Here is a 13,135-nt window from a genome sequence, read left to right as displayed (position 1 = left end):
ACCGCCGACCAATCGCGTGAACGTTCAAACGCGGTGTGCCTTAATGAATTCAATGCAATCGCAAGTGCGTAAAGTCGGTATCATAAAGCGTATACTGGAGATTGTAATTAAATTAATTAATTGTAACAGCGTATTAAAAATATGGTCGACACCCTGCGCGATTCAAAGCGTTCTTCTACTTCGTATTGCGTAACAGACTTGACACATCGTCTGTTCCACCATTAGAACATAGAGCTTACACTTCGCGAGCGTAGGTGTAACCATCGCGGCGCAGCGATTTATTTATTTGGCGGCAGAGATTAAAAAAAAAATAAAAATGATTAGTTCTGTGAAATGATTGTTCATATCGGCAGAAAAATGGAAGGACAAGATTTCGAGAGTTGTTTCCAGGCTTTGTTTCCAGTGTTTCCTAAAGTATAATTTGCGACCAGATGTTTTGAACGCTGGTAGGTTAGGTACGTTAAAAAAATGTCGAGCGTTATCACTAAATCGCACTTCAGCGGATATTTAAAGCTCTCACGTTATTTGTGGCAGCGTCAAGTAAGTACGCAATTTCAACCCTTTAATTTTTTTTTAACTCTCAATTGAATAATGCAAAATTTTAAAGAAATTGCATTTGTTTCTGGCAAAAATAATTCTTAAATTATTATAAAATATATTATTAATTATACTTTATTGATGACCGTTTGTTATTTGCGTCTTTTCTTATTTCAGAATGGTACAACGGTTGATTCAACCAAGACTAAGCAAGAGAATTTGGAAGCTAGACAGAAGGAAATCATGGCACGCGGCTTACCAAAACGCAAGCACATACGAGGTGTTAAGCAGATTTTTCTTATTGCCTCTGGCAAAGGCGGTGTCGGAAAATCGACCACTGCTGTTAATTTAACAACCGCCCTGAAAATTATTGAGCCAAGAAAATCTATTGGGTTATTGGATGCTGACGTTTTTGGACCCTCTATACCTCTAATGATGAACATACATGAATCACCCATGCTGAATCGAGATAATCTTATGGAGCCTCTTGTAAATTATGGTGTGAAATGGTGATTAATCGTCAGGTCGCAAACAGTCAGGCAAACGAGCTTGAACTTTGTAACTTTATAAATATTTTGCAGTATGTCTATGGGGTTTTTAATCGACGAGAAGTCGCCAGTTGTATGGAGGGGACTGATGGTAATGAGTGCCCTGGATAAGCTGGTGAATCAAGTAGCATGGGGACCGCTTGATTACCTTGTCATCGACACTCCTCCAGGAACAGGGGACACACATCTCTCTCTGATTCAAACTCTTTTTATTACCGGCGCGTTGCTGGTGACAACGCCACAAAAAGTAGCATTAGAAGTGACCAGGAGAGGCGCGAATATGTTTAAGAAGATGAATATTCCCGTTGCTGGAATTGTGGAAAACATGAGTACTGTAACGTGTCCGAAATGTATGACAGAAGTGTCCATTTTTGGCAATGCCACGCTTTCTATGGCTAAAGAACTCGGTAATAAATTACTGTCAATTATTTTATAATTATTAATAAGATACGACTAAACTAATATTCGAAGTATTTCTGTAAATGTTTAGAAGATGTATTAATGTCTTTTTTTAATTTTTTGTTGCAGATGTGAATATTTTACAGAAGATACCGATGCACGAAAGTATCGCGGATAGTTCGGACAATGGTAAACCAGTTGTTCTGGCGGCACCAAAAAGTAGACAAGCGGAAGCCTACAAAGAATTAGCCGAACATGTTGTTACATTTTTAAATAAACAAGAGATTAATAAAGAGTAATAAAGAACGACCGCATTTGTTAACAAATATCTCCTTTTAGTTTCCTGCAATGTAATTAAAAAAATTATACTATTTTAAATATTTTACGTCTTTGATCGTACATAATAATTATCTAAACGATTCAACAAACGGCATTGGCGTAACTTTACGGACGTTGGACGTCTCATTGAGAAACTAAAGGGGAGCTGTGGAAAATTAAATGTTCCGCCGTTTCGCGAGTGTCGCCACGTTGCAAACGGGCCTTTTTTACTTGTCGCTGCAATCGGACTTGCGAGCGTCTCTCATTTGGTGTCGGCACTCTGCTGACTCCTCGATTTTGGCGGGCCGGATCTCGCGCGACTAGTGTGCTTCGCTCCTCGAATTATCTCACGAATTAACGAATTTACGAAGAATAAATGATGGCGGACAAGGACGGCGGTAAGGATGCCTATGTTTTTCGACAACGGTTTCGATTGTGTACGCGTCACTTTCCTGCGAAGGTGCGAACGAACAGCAGGCCGGTCGGCGGTTTCGGAGGGACGCCTTCGACGTGCCGACACGCTGCCGCCTTCTCACCGGGCCTCAGCTCGCTTCTCGTCGCGTGGCTGATAGCGTGAGAGGAAAAAAAAATTCGAACAATGTGTAACAATAATCTGATTGTGTCCGCGACGCAGACAGTCGCGGCAATTTCGCGTCTTCTCTCGGAACCGTTTCGTTGAATACGATATATGGTTATAATTGGCAATATATATATATATATATATTGCTAATGTGTATATATATATATATATATATATATATATATATATATAGACGTATAGATAAATGTGTGTGTATATGTATATCGATATAACTCACGACAATAAATATGTAGAATGCTATCACATTATTTAAAAAAAAAAAAACAACTGAACTAATAGTATTTTTTAAATTTAGCCTTAAAGCATTTTTATAAAAGGTACCTGTTGGAATATTGAAATTTTAATATTAATATACACATTTACATTTGTCTTTTAATTTTAAAGTAGCAATTGCATTTAGTAATAATTAAAATTTATACACAAGAGAATGTACAACATTGATAAATCATGATACAAATAGTGTGAAAGGTATTATCCAAGCAGATCTTATAATTTTCACTAGGTTGCACATTTTGAAGAAAAGCAATTTTGGATGTTAGACCGACATCAATTATAGTCCTACTGTTAGCAATGTTTGTTTATATTCTTCTTGAGAGCAAGTTTGAAGTTTATGTCTGTCTCTCTGTGTAACTGGCATTATTTTTGTTGATTAGTTTCTACTTTTCTTTTAAAATGGAAGCACGTCATCGTCGCATGTCATATACAAATGCTCTTGCAAATATTAAAAAATCTATAGAATTAAATTCAAATGATACTTCTGTACCAATTAAAATTGCAAAAGTGGAAGTGAATGCAAAAGAAGAATCAAATATAAGTAAAAGGTCTATAAACAAAAGAAAGTTGAAGTGGATTAATCAGAGTAAGACTGAAATTTTTAATAGATGACACTTAATTTTAGTTTCAAAGAAATAAAGACAATATTTCTCACAAAACATGTAATGATGTAAGATGGCTGGCAAGAAAATCATGCACAGCAAGTGATTTAAGTTAGGCTATTATACAATAATAATCTATAATAATTTAACATTGGTATGGTAAAAGTTTTTATAATACTTAAAATTGCATTCCTTAAAACTGTGCAACTAGATGAAGAGACCAATGACATGATTTCTTATGCTGGTTTTGAAGAACTTCAAAAAACATTTTTCATTATTTTACTAGTATTATATTTTCATGTTTTAATCTATTTAATATGTTTCAGAGGGTTTTGATGATGCAGTGGAGGAACGTATTATCAATGAGGAGTATAAAATATGGAAGAAGAACACACCATTTCTATATGATCTTGTAATGACACATGCTTTGGAATGGCCATCTTTAACAGCTCAATGGTTGCCTGATGTCACCAGACCAGAGGGAAAAGATTATTCGATCCATAGGCTAATTTTGGGCACTCACACATCGGACGAACAAAATCATTTGCTCATTGCTAGCGTACAGTTACCGAATGAAGACGCGCAATTTGACGCTTCTCACTATGACAACGAAAAAGGTGAATTTGGAGGTTTCGGATCTGTGAGTGGTAAAATTGAGATTGAGATCAAGATTAATCATGAAGGGGAAGTCAATAGAGCACGTTTCATGCCGCAAAATCCTTGTGTGATCGCGACAAAGACCCCTTCAAGCGACGTGCTTGTATTTGATTATACTAAGCATCCAAGTAAACCGGATCCTAATGGCGAATGCCATCCAGATTTAAGGTATTTGTGCAGTTAATCAAACCAAGAGATGGAGCATATCAAATTATGTACATCAGTATAATCATTGTTTATTTAAATATTGTAGATTGCGAGGACATCAAAAGGAAGGCTATGGGCTTTCATGGAATCCGAATCTCAATGGATATTTGCTTAGCGCGTCTGATGACCATACGATCTGCTTGTGGGATATTAATGCTACGCCAAAAGAAAATCGCGTTATTGACGCAAAAACTATCTTTACAGGACATACCGCTGTGGTCGAAGATGTCGCTTGGCATTTACTCCATGAGTCATTATTTGGTTCCGTCGCTGATGATCAAAAACTTATGATCTGGGACACTAGGTGATTTATTAATAACTTTATTATTAAGTATTTTTGAATAGATTATATTTTAAAAATTGTTTAAGATAAACATTTAATCTTAAGATATAAGTGTTTATGTAAACTTAGTTTTAATTCATAAATTTAGAAAATTTAGGGAAAAGTGAGATTTTTCGATATACACGATGTTTTGTTTTATATCCCTAAAAGGTACATAATATGAAACGAAACACCATGTATTTATAAAACTTCGTACAACATCACTAAAGTTTATACAATTGTTCAATGCAGGATCGTGAAAGGTATTGCAATATTGATTATATATTATTAACATTTTATATTTGCAGATGCAACAATACTAGTAAACCAAGTCATACTGTTGACGCTCACACCGCCGAGGTAAATTGTTTGAGTTTTAATCCATATTCTGAATTCATACTGGCCACTGGCAGTGCGGACAAGACGGTAGCGCTTTGGGATTTGCGAAATCTGAAATTGAAGTTGCATTCATTTGAATCACACAAGGATGAGATATTCCAAGTTCAGTGGTCACCACATAATGAAACAATATTAGCAAGCAGTGGCACAGATAGACGATTACATGTCTGGGATCTTAGCAAGATTGGCGAGGAACAGTCTAGTGAAGATGCCGAAGACGGACCGCCTGAACTTCTGGTTATTACTTCTGGCAAACTTATTTCACGAATTTTATTTAGAATAATTACATTAAAAAAATTCTCTTTATAATAATTAAAAAAAATTTTAATTTTTTTACAGTTTATACATGGTGGTCATACCGCAAAAATTAGTGATTTCTCGTGGAATCCGAATGAACCGTGGGTCATATGCTCGGTATCAGAGGATAACATAATGCAAGTGTGGCAAATGGCGGAGAATATTTATAATGATGAAGAACCTGAAACACCCGGGAGCGAGATTGAAACTGGCGGGTCATAACGCAAAATTTAATTCATCGAATTGTTCTGAGCTATCGCCGCCCCCCCGACTGAGGAGTATAAGCGCAGCCCTAGTTGCGCCATGTTATTGAACATCTTGGTGTAACGAGCTTTAAGACATTCCTTTTCACCAATAATAATTTTTGCTTTTAATCGTTCAATCAGATAAATTGTATGAAAAACGTACATAAAAAAAAAAAACAAAAAAAAATGAAAAATTACTTCACGTTTTCAAAAGTTTATTAAAGTTATGTTGTTTTATAAGGTTTGACTAAACGCATTGATGTCTTTAATGCTAAAAGAATAAGTAACTCCAGATACTGAAAAAATGGCGAGTATTATTATTTTACGTTGATAAATTACCTATATCAACAACAAATAAAATTAATGTATGGATATCTGTAACAAAGTAATAGCTAGTTACACCCGTTATGAGCATCTTTGTATGAAGGCATTATTTCTCTGTCACAGCGGAAGAGAGCTCAAATGAGACTAGGGGATGCCAAGTACTTTTTCTACTTCGTTTTAAGCGTGAATAAAGAAAAGATGTAAACTTGAGTGATGTTTAATTTAATTTTCCTATTCCCAGATTTATTATTTTTGTGATTTTTAAATTTTAATTTTTACAATTTAAAACAATAATTACAAATTTAAAGATAATTTTTAAGTCCTATAAAAAATGAGGGATTGTCATGTTTTCTGAAGTAATACTAGTAACTAGAAAAATAATTTTAGTGCTGATTCCACTGTAAATGCGATAAGAGATAAAAATTGTCGCGGTCGCATAATTCCAGTTCATCGCCGTAATAATCTAGAACTGAATTTATTTCTGTTCTTTGCATTATTCCGTAATTTATTTCCGATTTTTGCGAGTGGTGCAACAAAGCAAACTTTTGCTTTAATTAAATGCCGTCCTCTCTGAATAATTCGATTCAAGTGGAATAAACTAAACTCCATTACCGGTTCTGAGTAAACTGCAAAACGTTAATACTAAAAGAAAAAAAAATAAAAACAAGCAAGGATAAGCAAGAATAATAAAATAGAAAGATTTTATTCCTAAGCGAAAATCAAATGAGCTATCCTTCACATTCACTTTATATTAAAATATGTCTAACTTTCTCTGAATATATTTATCGAACATTAAAAAACTTCACATGCAACAATTATTTCCATCATTTATTCCTCAAAAAATTCTACCCTTTGTTAATTTAAAATATAAATAATATCTCGACTACGTTTATTTAAAAATTAATAGAGGTACTAATTCATTACACGATATCTCTCACATTTAATATTAAATGCATGCGCGCACGTGTTGCACAACAACAGGGAGAGGAGAATTGCATTGTTGTGATAAAAGGAGCATTGCGCGTAATTGCGTTCGGGATGTTCAAAAGCGCCGAAGTGAGACCAGACGCGAGTGAAATTAAAGCCGCAGCGGCACCCACGCTAATGCCCGTAATTGCCTCAAACGCGAAGCATATTTCCGGATCAAGGATGCATAGGGGCCGACAGGTCGCTTACGCGTCTGCATCCCCAAGCGAGAAAGCCGTTCGTGGGGGATGTTATCCTGATAAAATCACCCTCCTACCGTCAGGACACCTGTTCGCGTTGCGCAGGTTGCGACAACGCGACATGATAATTTAGGAAAGGCAATAATTAGGAACGGCACACCTTTCCTATTAGGGAATCACGAGTCATGCAATTGGTAAAATAAAGACTGATTGTTTTAATCACGGCCTTCATGAAGTGATAAAAGAGATAAAAGTAATAAGTACATTTGAATTATAAAACTGCACTGTCTCAGAATCTTCTGCTGTTTCTTTTTTTTTTTTTTCTTTTTTTGGGGGCTTTTTTTCTTAAAGTAGATAATTATAAAATTTTTTATATATAAAGTTGTATTACTAAAAAATTACAATACCGTATGCATACGACTTCGCTGTTGCTATATCACAAGTTTCACTTATGTGTGAAAACTGAGAGACAAAAATATGTGTAAAGTTTCCATTCCTATTCTGCCTCTTCAAATTACGAATGTTATTATTTCACGATGGCGTTGAGTATTATTTTATATTCAACGAAATTACATAATGCGTTAAAATTTACGCCTAGCTGGAAAGCTATGACATTTGTTCGATCAATGAAAAAAAAGAGGGGATAAGCGTACTCTCGTGAAGTGACTCTAACAATCATTTATATCGCAGACTTAGCTAAGTGATGATTTGTATAGAGACTCAGTTTTTCAGTCTTAATAGAATTTTATTGCTTTGCATCGGATTATGGCCACACCAGCAATCTAGAATCACTCGATTTCAATTTATTTTCCTGTTTGTTATTTTATTAACAGGTATTATATTTCAGGTAAAAAAAAAATAATTACGTGACACGTAAAAACATTATTGCACAATTTAGTTATCAATATTTAAATTACCTGACACTTTTATAAATATTAAAATAAAATTCACACATTTGTGTTAAATATTATAAATAAATAATTACAGCTGACAACATTAATGACAACGGCAAAATATACTTCATATCTCATCACCAAAGTTTTGGCTTCCTCATCTTTTTTCATTATTTGTCTAATAAAATATTACACATTCTATGTCAACGTTGAAGTTGTGAGTTTATAAGCTACTTACAAGACAGTTATTAAATTTTTACAAATGAGAATATCTGTTTTTATCTTGAAATAACAGGTAAAGAAGTTGTTGCTAGACCTTCAGTGTATATGTGACGAATTAAAAGATAAAAATGAAATTGCTATCATGGAAAAATATGGCTACATTGCGAAAAATTATACCGTAGCACTTATAGGTAATACTTTCACATTTTCGTGCATAATTATGTTAACTTAAAATAATGCGTTGTTGAAATTTTACGAAGAAATCGACTTCGAGAGATTATCATTAAAAATTATTTTCATATCTTTTCATTTAAAGATAATTAATAAATATATATATATTTTTTTATTTTTATTAGTAATTGGGATTTTCGCAACATGTGTCATTTTTACCGCTCAATTTTACATTACGTATGAGAATATTTTACTGAAGAACGTAACTACACGACATCGCTTGCCGTTTGAAACCGAATATTTTGTTAATCTGAACAGTTATTTCTTTATCATTTTATTACATATGGACGTAGCAATATGTATAGGTGTAGCTGCAATGATATCAACTGGAACAATCCTTATTACATGCTTTACAATTTTCTGCGGGATGTTTAAAATTTCCTGGTATAAAGTAAACTTTAAAATATCAAGATAAATTTTTATTGCAAAATTGCGTTGAACGAATATAAAGGCAGAGTGCAGGAATAAAAAAAATATACCTCAATAATCGTATTGTTTGCAGTTATCGTATTGAACGCGCAGTGAAAATTAACATCCTACAAAATGTCGCGCTAAAAAATAAAATTTCGAAATCCGAGGAGTTAATACTTGCTATAAATATTCATCGGCAGGTCATTACGTCAGTACCTATTTTATAGCAATACATACATGTGAAGTGTAATAAAGTAACGATTATTATTTTTTTTTTTCTTTTAAGTTTATCCAAAAACTTTCTAGCTAAATTTGAGATAATGTTCTTCCTCTTAGCACAGATCTTTGTAGTTTCGCTATGCTTCAATTTTGTTCAAGTAAGTTTAAACAAAATCAAATAAAAATACAAAAAATTATAGTAAGTATTAGTAGTAAGAATTGTATTTTAGATTTTCCAGATCTTCGTAGATCAAATGAGTTTTAAGGAAAGCATAATGTCCTTCGTGTTTATAGTTGGTAATATCTTATATCTTTTCATATCGAATTTTCTTGGGCAGAATATAACGGATCACAATAATTATGTATTTAATACCGTGTAAGAATTTTCTCACGAAATATAATTTGCAACGAGATTTATTTTAAAACTTTTTTTTTTTCGTAAAACGTTAATAAACACTTAACGCGTTTAACAAATATTATATTAATTAATATAATAGATAATAAAGTGTAGATTACGATTTTCTTTAAAATCTACTTTTAATAATTCTCGCAGATACAGAGTTAATTGGTACGAAACTCCTTTACAAATTCAAAGAATGATGCTATTCTTGTTGCTAAAAGGCGCAAAAAATTTTACTATGAACGTCGGCGGACTATTTGTTCCATCTTTAGAGTGCTTTGCTACGGTAAGTAACGTGTTCTAAGTGGATTAAAAAAGAAAAAAAAAAGAGCTCTTGATTGCAGTTAGTAAAAGCATCAGTATCTTACTTCACTGTCATATTATCTACGCAGTGATGAGATGATAAATATAAATCAAGTAGACACGTAAGAAAAATCTGTTTGAAAAGGTAAAACAGTATTTTTCATATTTAGAAGATACAAAGTTCTATTTTTGTCAATGTTATTTTATAAGATAAAAAAAAGTAATATTATTGGTATAATTACCATATTTAAAAATATCATCGACTCTGTTAATTCAAACTGATATTGAAAAAATAAAACATATCTTGCGAGAATACACGTGGAAATGATACTATTACAAGGGAAAAAAAAAGAACGCGCTAGTGTGAGTTTTGTTATAAGTTTCTTTCTTTTTTCTTTTTTTTTTTATTAAAATTACTTTAACGTCAGTTCACTTAAATGCAACTATAATTTAAAATTAAAAAAAGGAAAAAAAATAGAAAAGAAAGAAAAACTGTTGAAATATAAATAACTTTTTGAAGTTACGATGGTAATTTTGTTTAATCTTACACTTACTGTATTACACAAATTACGGTATTCGAACTAAATTTCACGCTCGGAAAGTCATGTAACATCTGTTTGATCAATAAAGTAAAAAAGAGGGAGGAATAAACGTGCGCTCGTGCATTGGCACTAACGACCATTCATGTCGCAGACTTAGCTAAGTTATGATTTGTATAGAGAGTCAGTATTTCAATATTAATAGAATTTTACTGCTTACAATTGGCTTATGGCCACACCAGCAATCTAGGCTCACTCAGTTTCAATTTTTTTCTTTGTTTTTTATTATATTAACAGGTATTATATTTCAGGTGAGAAAAAACGTGACACGTAATAACATTATTGCACGATTAGTTATCGATGTTTAAATTACCTAGCACACTTGTTAATAATAAAATAAAATTCAGACAACTACGTTAAAATTTTTTAATAAATAATAATTACAGTTGACAACATTCTTAACGATGACGAAATATACTTCATATCTTATTATCAAAGTTTTGTCTTCCACATCTTTTTTAATTATTTGTCTGTTAAAATATTACACATTCTATATCAACGTTGAAGTTGTGAGTTTATAAGCTACTTATAAGACAGTTGTTAAATTTTTACGAAAGAGAATATCTATGTATATCTTGTAAGCTGTAAATACGTATAAAGATGCCATATGAAATTAATAAAATAACAGGTAAAACAAATGCTGCTAGACCTTCAGCATATGTGTGACGAGCTGAGAGATAAAAATGAAATTGCTATCATAGAAAAATATGGTTACACTGCAAAATGTTATACCGTAGCATTTATAGGTAATACTTTTACATTTTCCATGCATATTTATGTTAACTTTAAATAATGCGTTGTTAAAATTTTACGAAGAAATCGACTTTGACAAATTAAGGTTAAAAATCTTTTTCATATCTTTGTGTTTATTAATAATAAATATATTTTTTTTAGGAATTGCTGTTTCCGCAGCTAGTTTTTTGTTCTATACTCAAATGTACATTATGTATGACAATGCTTTATTGAAGAACGTAACTTCATTGCATCACTTGCTATTTCAAACCGAATATTTTATTAATGAGAATAATTATATGTTTTTCATTTTATTACATATGGACATGGCATTAAGTATAAGTACAATTACAATGGTAGCAACTGCAGCAATCTTTAATGCATGCTTTAAGATCTTCTGCGGAATGTTCCAAATTTCCAGGTACAAAGCAACCTTTATAATGTCAAAATAAATTTTTATTGTAAAATTACGTTAAATTAATGTAAAGATAAAATGCACAAAAATTAACCTAATTAATCATATTATTTACAGTTATCGTATTGAACGCGCAGTGAAAATTAATATCTTACAAAATGTCGCGCTAAAAAATAAAATTTGTAAATCCGAGGAATTAATATGTGCTGTAAATATTCATCGACAAGTCTTGAAGTCAGTATATCTATTTTACAACAGTACATACATTGTGCAGTGTAATAAAATAACAATTTTTTTTTTAAGTTTAACCGCAACCTTTCTAGATAAATTTGAGATGATGTTTTTTTTCTTAGCCGGGCTATTTGTATTTTCGCTGAGTTTCAACTTTCTTCAAGTGAGTTTAAATAAAATAAAATAAATAATTATAATGCAAAGCACCGATTGTAGTGAATTATGTGTTTCAGATTTCTCAGACCATATTAGCTCACAAAACATTTAAGGAAGCAGTATTGTCGTTTTTAATAGCATGTGTTAATATCATATATCTTTTCGTAGCGAACTTGTTAGGACAAAATATGACGGATTACAATAACGATGTATTTAATACTGTGTACGCGCTTTAATATAAAATATAATTGCAGAAAATGTATTAAAAAAAATTTTTTTAACAAAAATTAAAGGAACACTTAATACGCTTAACAAATATTACAATAACTAACGTAAATTAATGAAAATTATAGATCTTAATTTTTTCTCAAACCTATTTTACAATTTTTTTTTAGATATAATGTCGAATGGTACAAAACTCCTTTACAAATGCAAAGAACGATGCTCTTCTTGTTAATAAAAGGCGCCAAAAATTTTACTCTTAATATCGGCGGATTATTTATTTCATCTTTAGAGTGCTTTGCCTTGGTAAGTATCAAATAATGTTTTGTTCTAAATGGATTAAAAAGAAAAAAAAAATGTTCTTCATTGCAGTTAGTAAAAGCATCAGTATCTTATTTCACTGTTGTATTTGCTATACAGCAATGAAATATTAAATACAAATGAAGTAGACATACGAAAAGAATCTGTTTAAAGAGAAATTTTTAATAAAATAGTACTTTTCATATTTAGAAAATAAGAAACTCTATTTTCGACTGTGTCATTGTATAAAGTAGAAAAGTAATATTAGTAAATTAATTACCACAATAAAAATTACATCGGCTTTGTTAATTCAAATTCGTATTAAAGGAATGAAACGTATCTCGCAAGAGTGCACGTAAAAATAATGTTGCGTCAAAAAAAATTGCGCTTGCGTGACTTCTGTCATACAGTTCTTTCTTTTTATTAATTTTTTTTTATTGAAGTTACTATCACTTTATTGCAAGTATTATTAAAAAAAAAGAAAAAAAAACGTCACCCGTAATAATGAATGATTATTTGAACCTACGATGGTAATTTCGTAGTCTATAGTCTTATATTACACAAATTACGGTATTTGAACGAAATTTCCATAAAAGAGATACTCCAGCGGATCAATAGAAAAGAAGAGGGGACAATCGTTGTTAACTTTTATATGACCAGTCGCATTCTGATTGTTATGAGAAAATCATTCATTTAATAATGCAGAGTTTTAGTTTCAACCGAATTCTCTTGCTTGTTATCGGCTTGTGGCCCTATCAACGAACCAAATTCACACGATTTCAATGTATTTGCTGCTTTACCATCTTGACATCGAGTATAATATTTCAAGTAAGAATATAATTATTTCTGTTTTATTATGAAAAAAAGTTTTACCTGTGCATACTATTTTATAATTATATAAAATTG

The 13,135-nt window shown here is 31.8% G+C and overlaps 3 protein-coding genes and 1 pseudogene across 5 annotated transcripts; all 4 read left to right on the top strand.

Annotated features, from left to right (window-relative positions):
- Positions 1-153: 153 nt before the first annotated feature.
- On the top strand, positions 154-1,790 carry LOC139108408 (iron-sulfur cluster transfer protein NUBPL-like). Of its 2 annotated transcripts, none has more exons than XM_070666652.1 (4): positions 154-540; positions 715-1,046; positions 1,119-1,492; positions 1,614-1,790. In XM_070666652.1, the coding sequence occupies exons 1-4, from the start codon at positions 469-471 to the stop codon at positions 1,781-1,783; spliced, it is 948 nt and encodes a 315-aa protein (XP_070522753.1). In that variant the 5' UTR covers positions 154-468; the 3' UTR covers positions 1,784-1,790. The 2 variants fall into 2 exon arrangements, with proteins under 2 accessions (XP_070522753.1, XP_070522754.1); XM_070666653.1 differs by having other exon boundaries at positions 212-455.
- Positions 1,791-2,040: 250 nt separating this feature from the next.
- Caf1-55 (chromatin assembly factor 1 p55 subunit) lies at positions 2,041-5,939 on the top strand. Of its 2 annotated transcripts, none has more exons than XM_070666645.1 (5): positions 2,041-2,200; positions 3,605-4,103; positions 4,189-4,446; positions 4,773-5,100; positions 5,203-5,939. In XM_070666645.1, exons 1-5 carry the CDS (start codon positions 2,179-2,181, stop codon positions 5,380-5,382), a joined length of 1,287 nt encoding a protein of 428 aa, XP_070522746.1. In that variant the 5' UTR covers positions 2,041-2,178; the 3' UTR covers positions 5,383-5,939. The 2 variants fall into 2 exon arrangements, with proteins under 2 accessions (XP_070522746.1, XP_070522745.1); XM_070666644.1 differs by lacking the exon at positions 2,041-2,200 and adding an exon at positions 2,813-3,262.
- A 1,010-nt stretch (positions 5,940-6,949) lies between these two features.
- On the top strand, positions 6,950-9,575 carry LOC139108555 (odorant receptor 94a-like). The gene is made up of 7 exons (XM_070666955.1): positions 6,950-7,742; positions 8,084-8,239; positions 8,285-8,625; positions 8,744-8,878; positions 8,939-9,029; positions 9,102-9,247; positions 9,425-9,575. Exons 1-7 carry the CDS (start codon positions 7,599-7,601, stop codon positions 9,573-9,575), a joined length of 1,164 nt encoding a protein of 387 aa, XP_070523056.1. The 5' UTR covers positions 6,950-7,598.
- Positions 9,576-10,279: 704 nt separating this feature from the next.
- LOC139108554 (uncharacterized) lies at positions 10,280-12,842 on the top strand (annotated as a pseudogene).
- The last annotated feature ends 293 nt before the right edge of the window (positions 12,843-13,135 follow it).

Source organism: Cardiocondyla obscurior, linkage group LG15, assembly GCF_019399895.1.
Source record: "Cardiocondyla obscurior isolate alpha-2009 linkage group LG15, Cobs3.1, whole genome shotgun sequence".
NCBI lineage: Eukaryota > Metazoa > Arthropoda > Insecta > Hymenoptera > Formicidae > Cardiocondyla > Cardiocondyla obscurior.
This window is presented reverse-complemented; position numbering and strand designations above follow the sequence as displayed.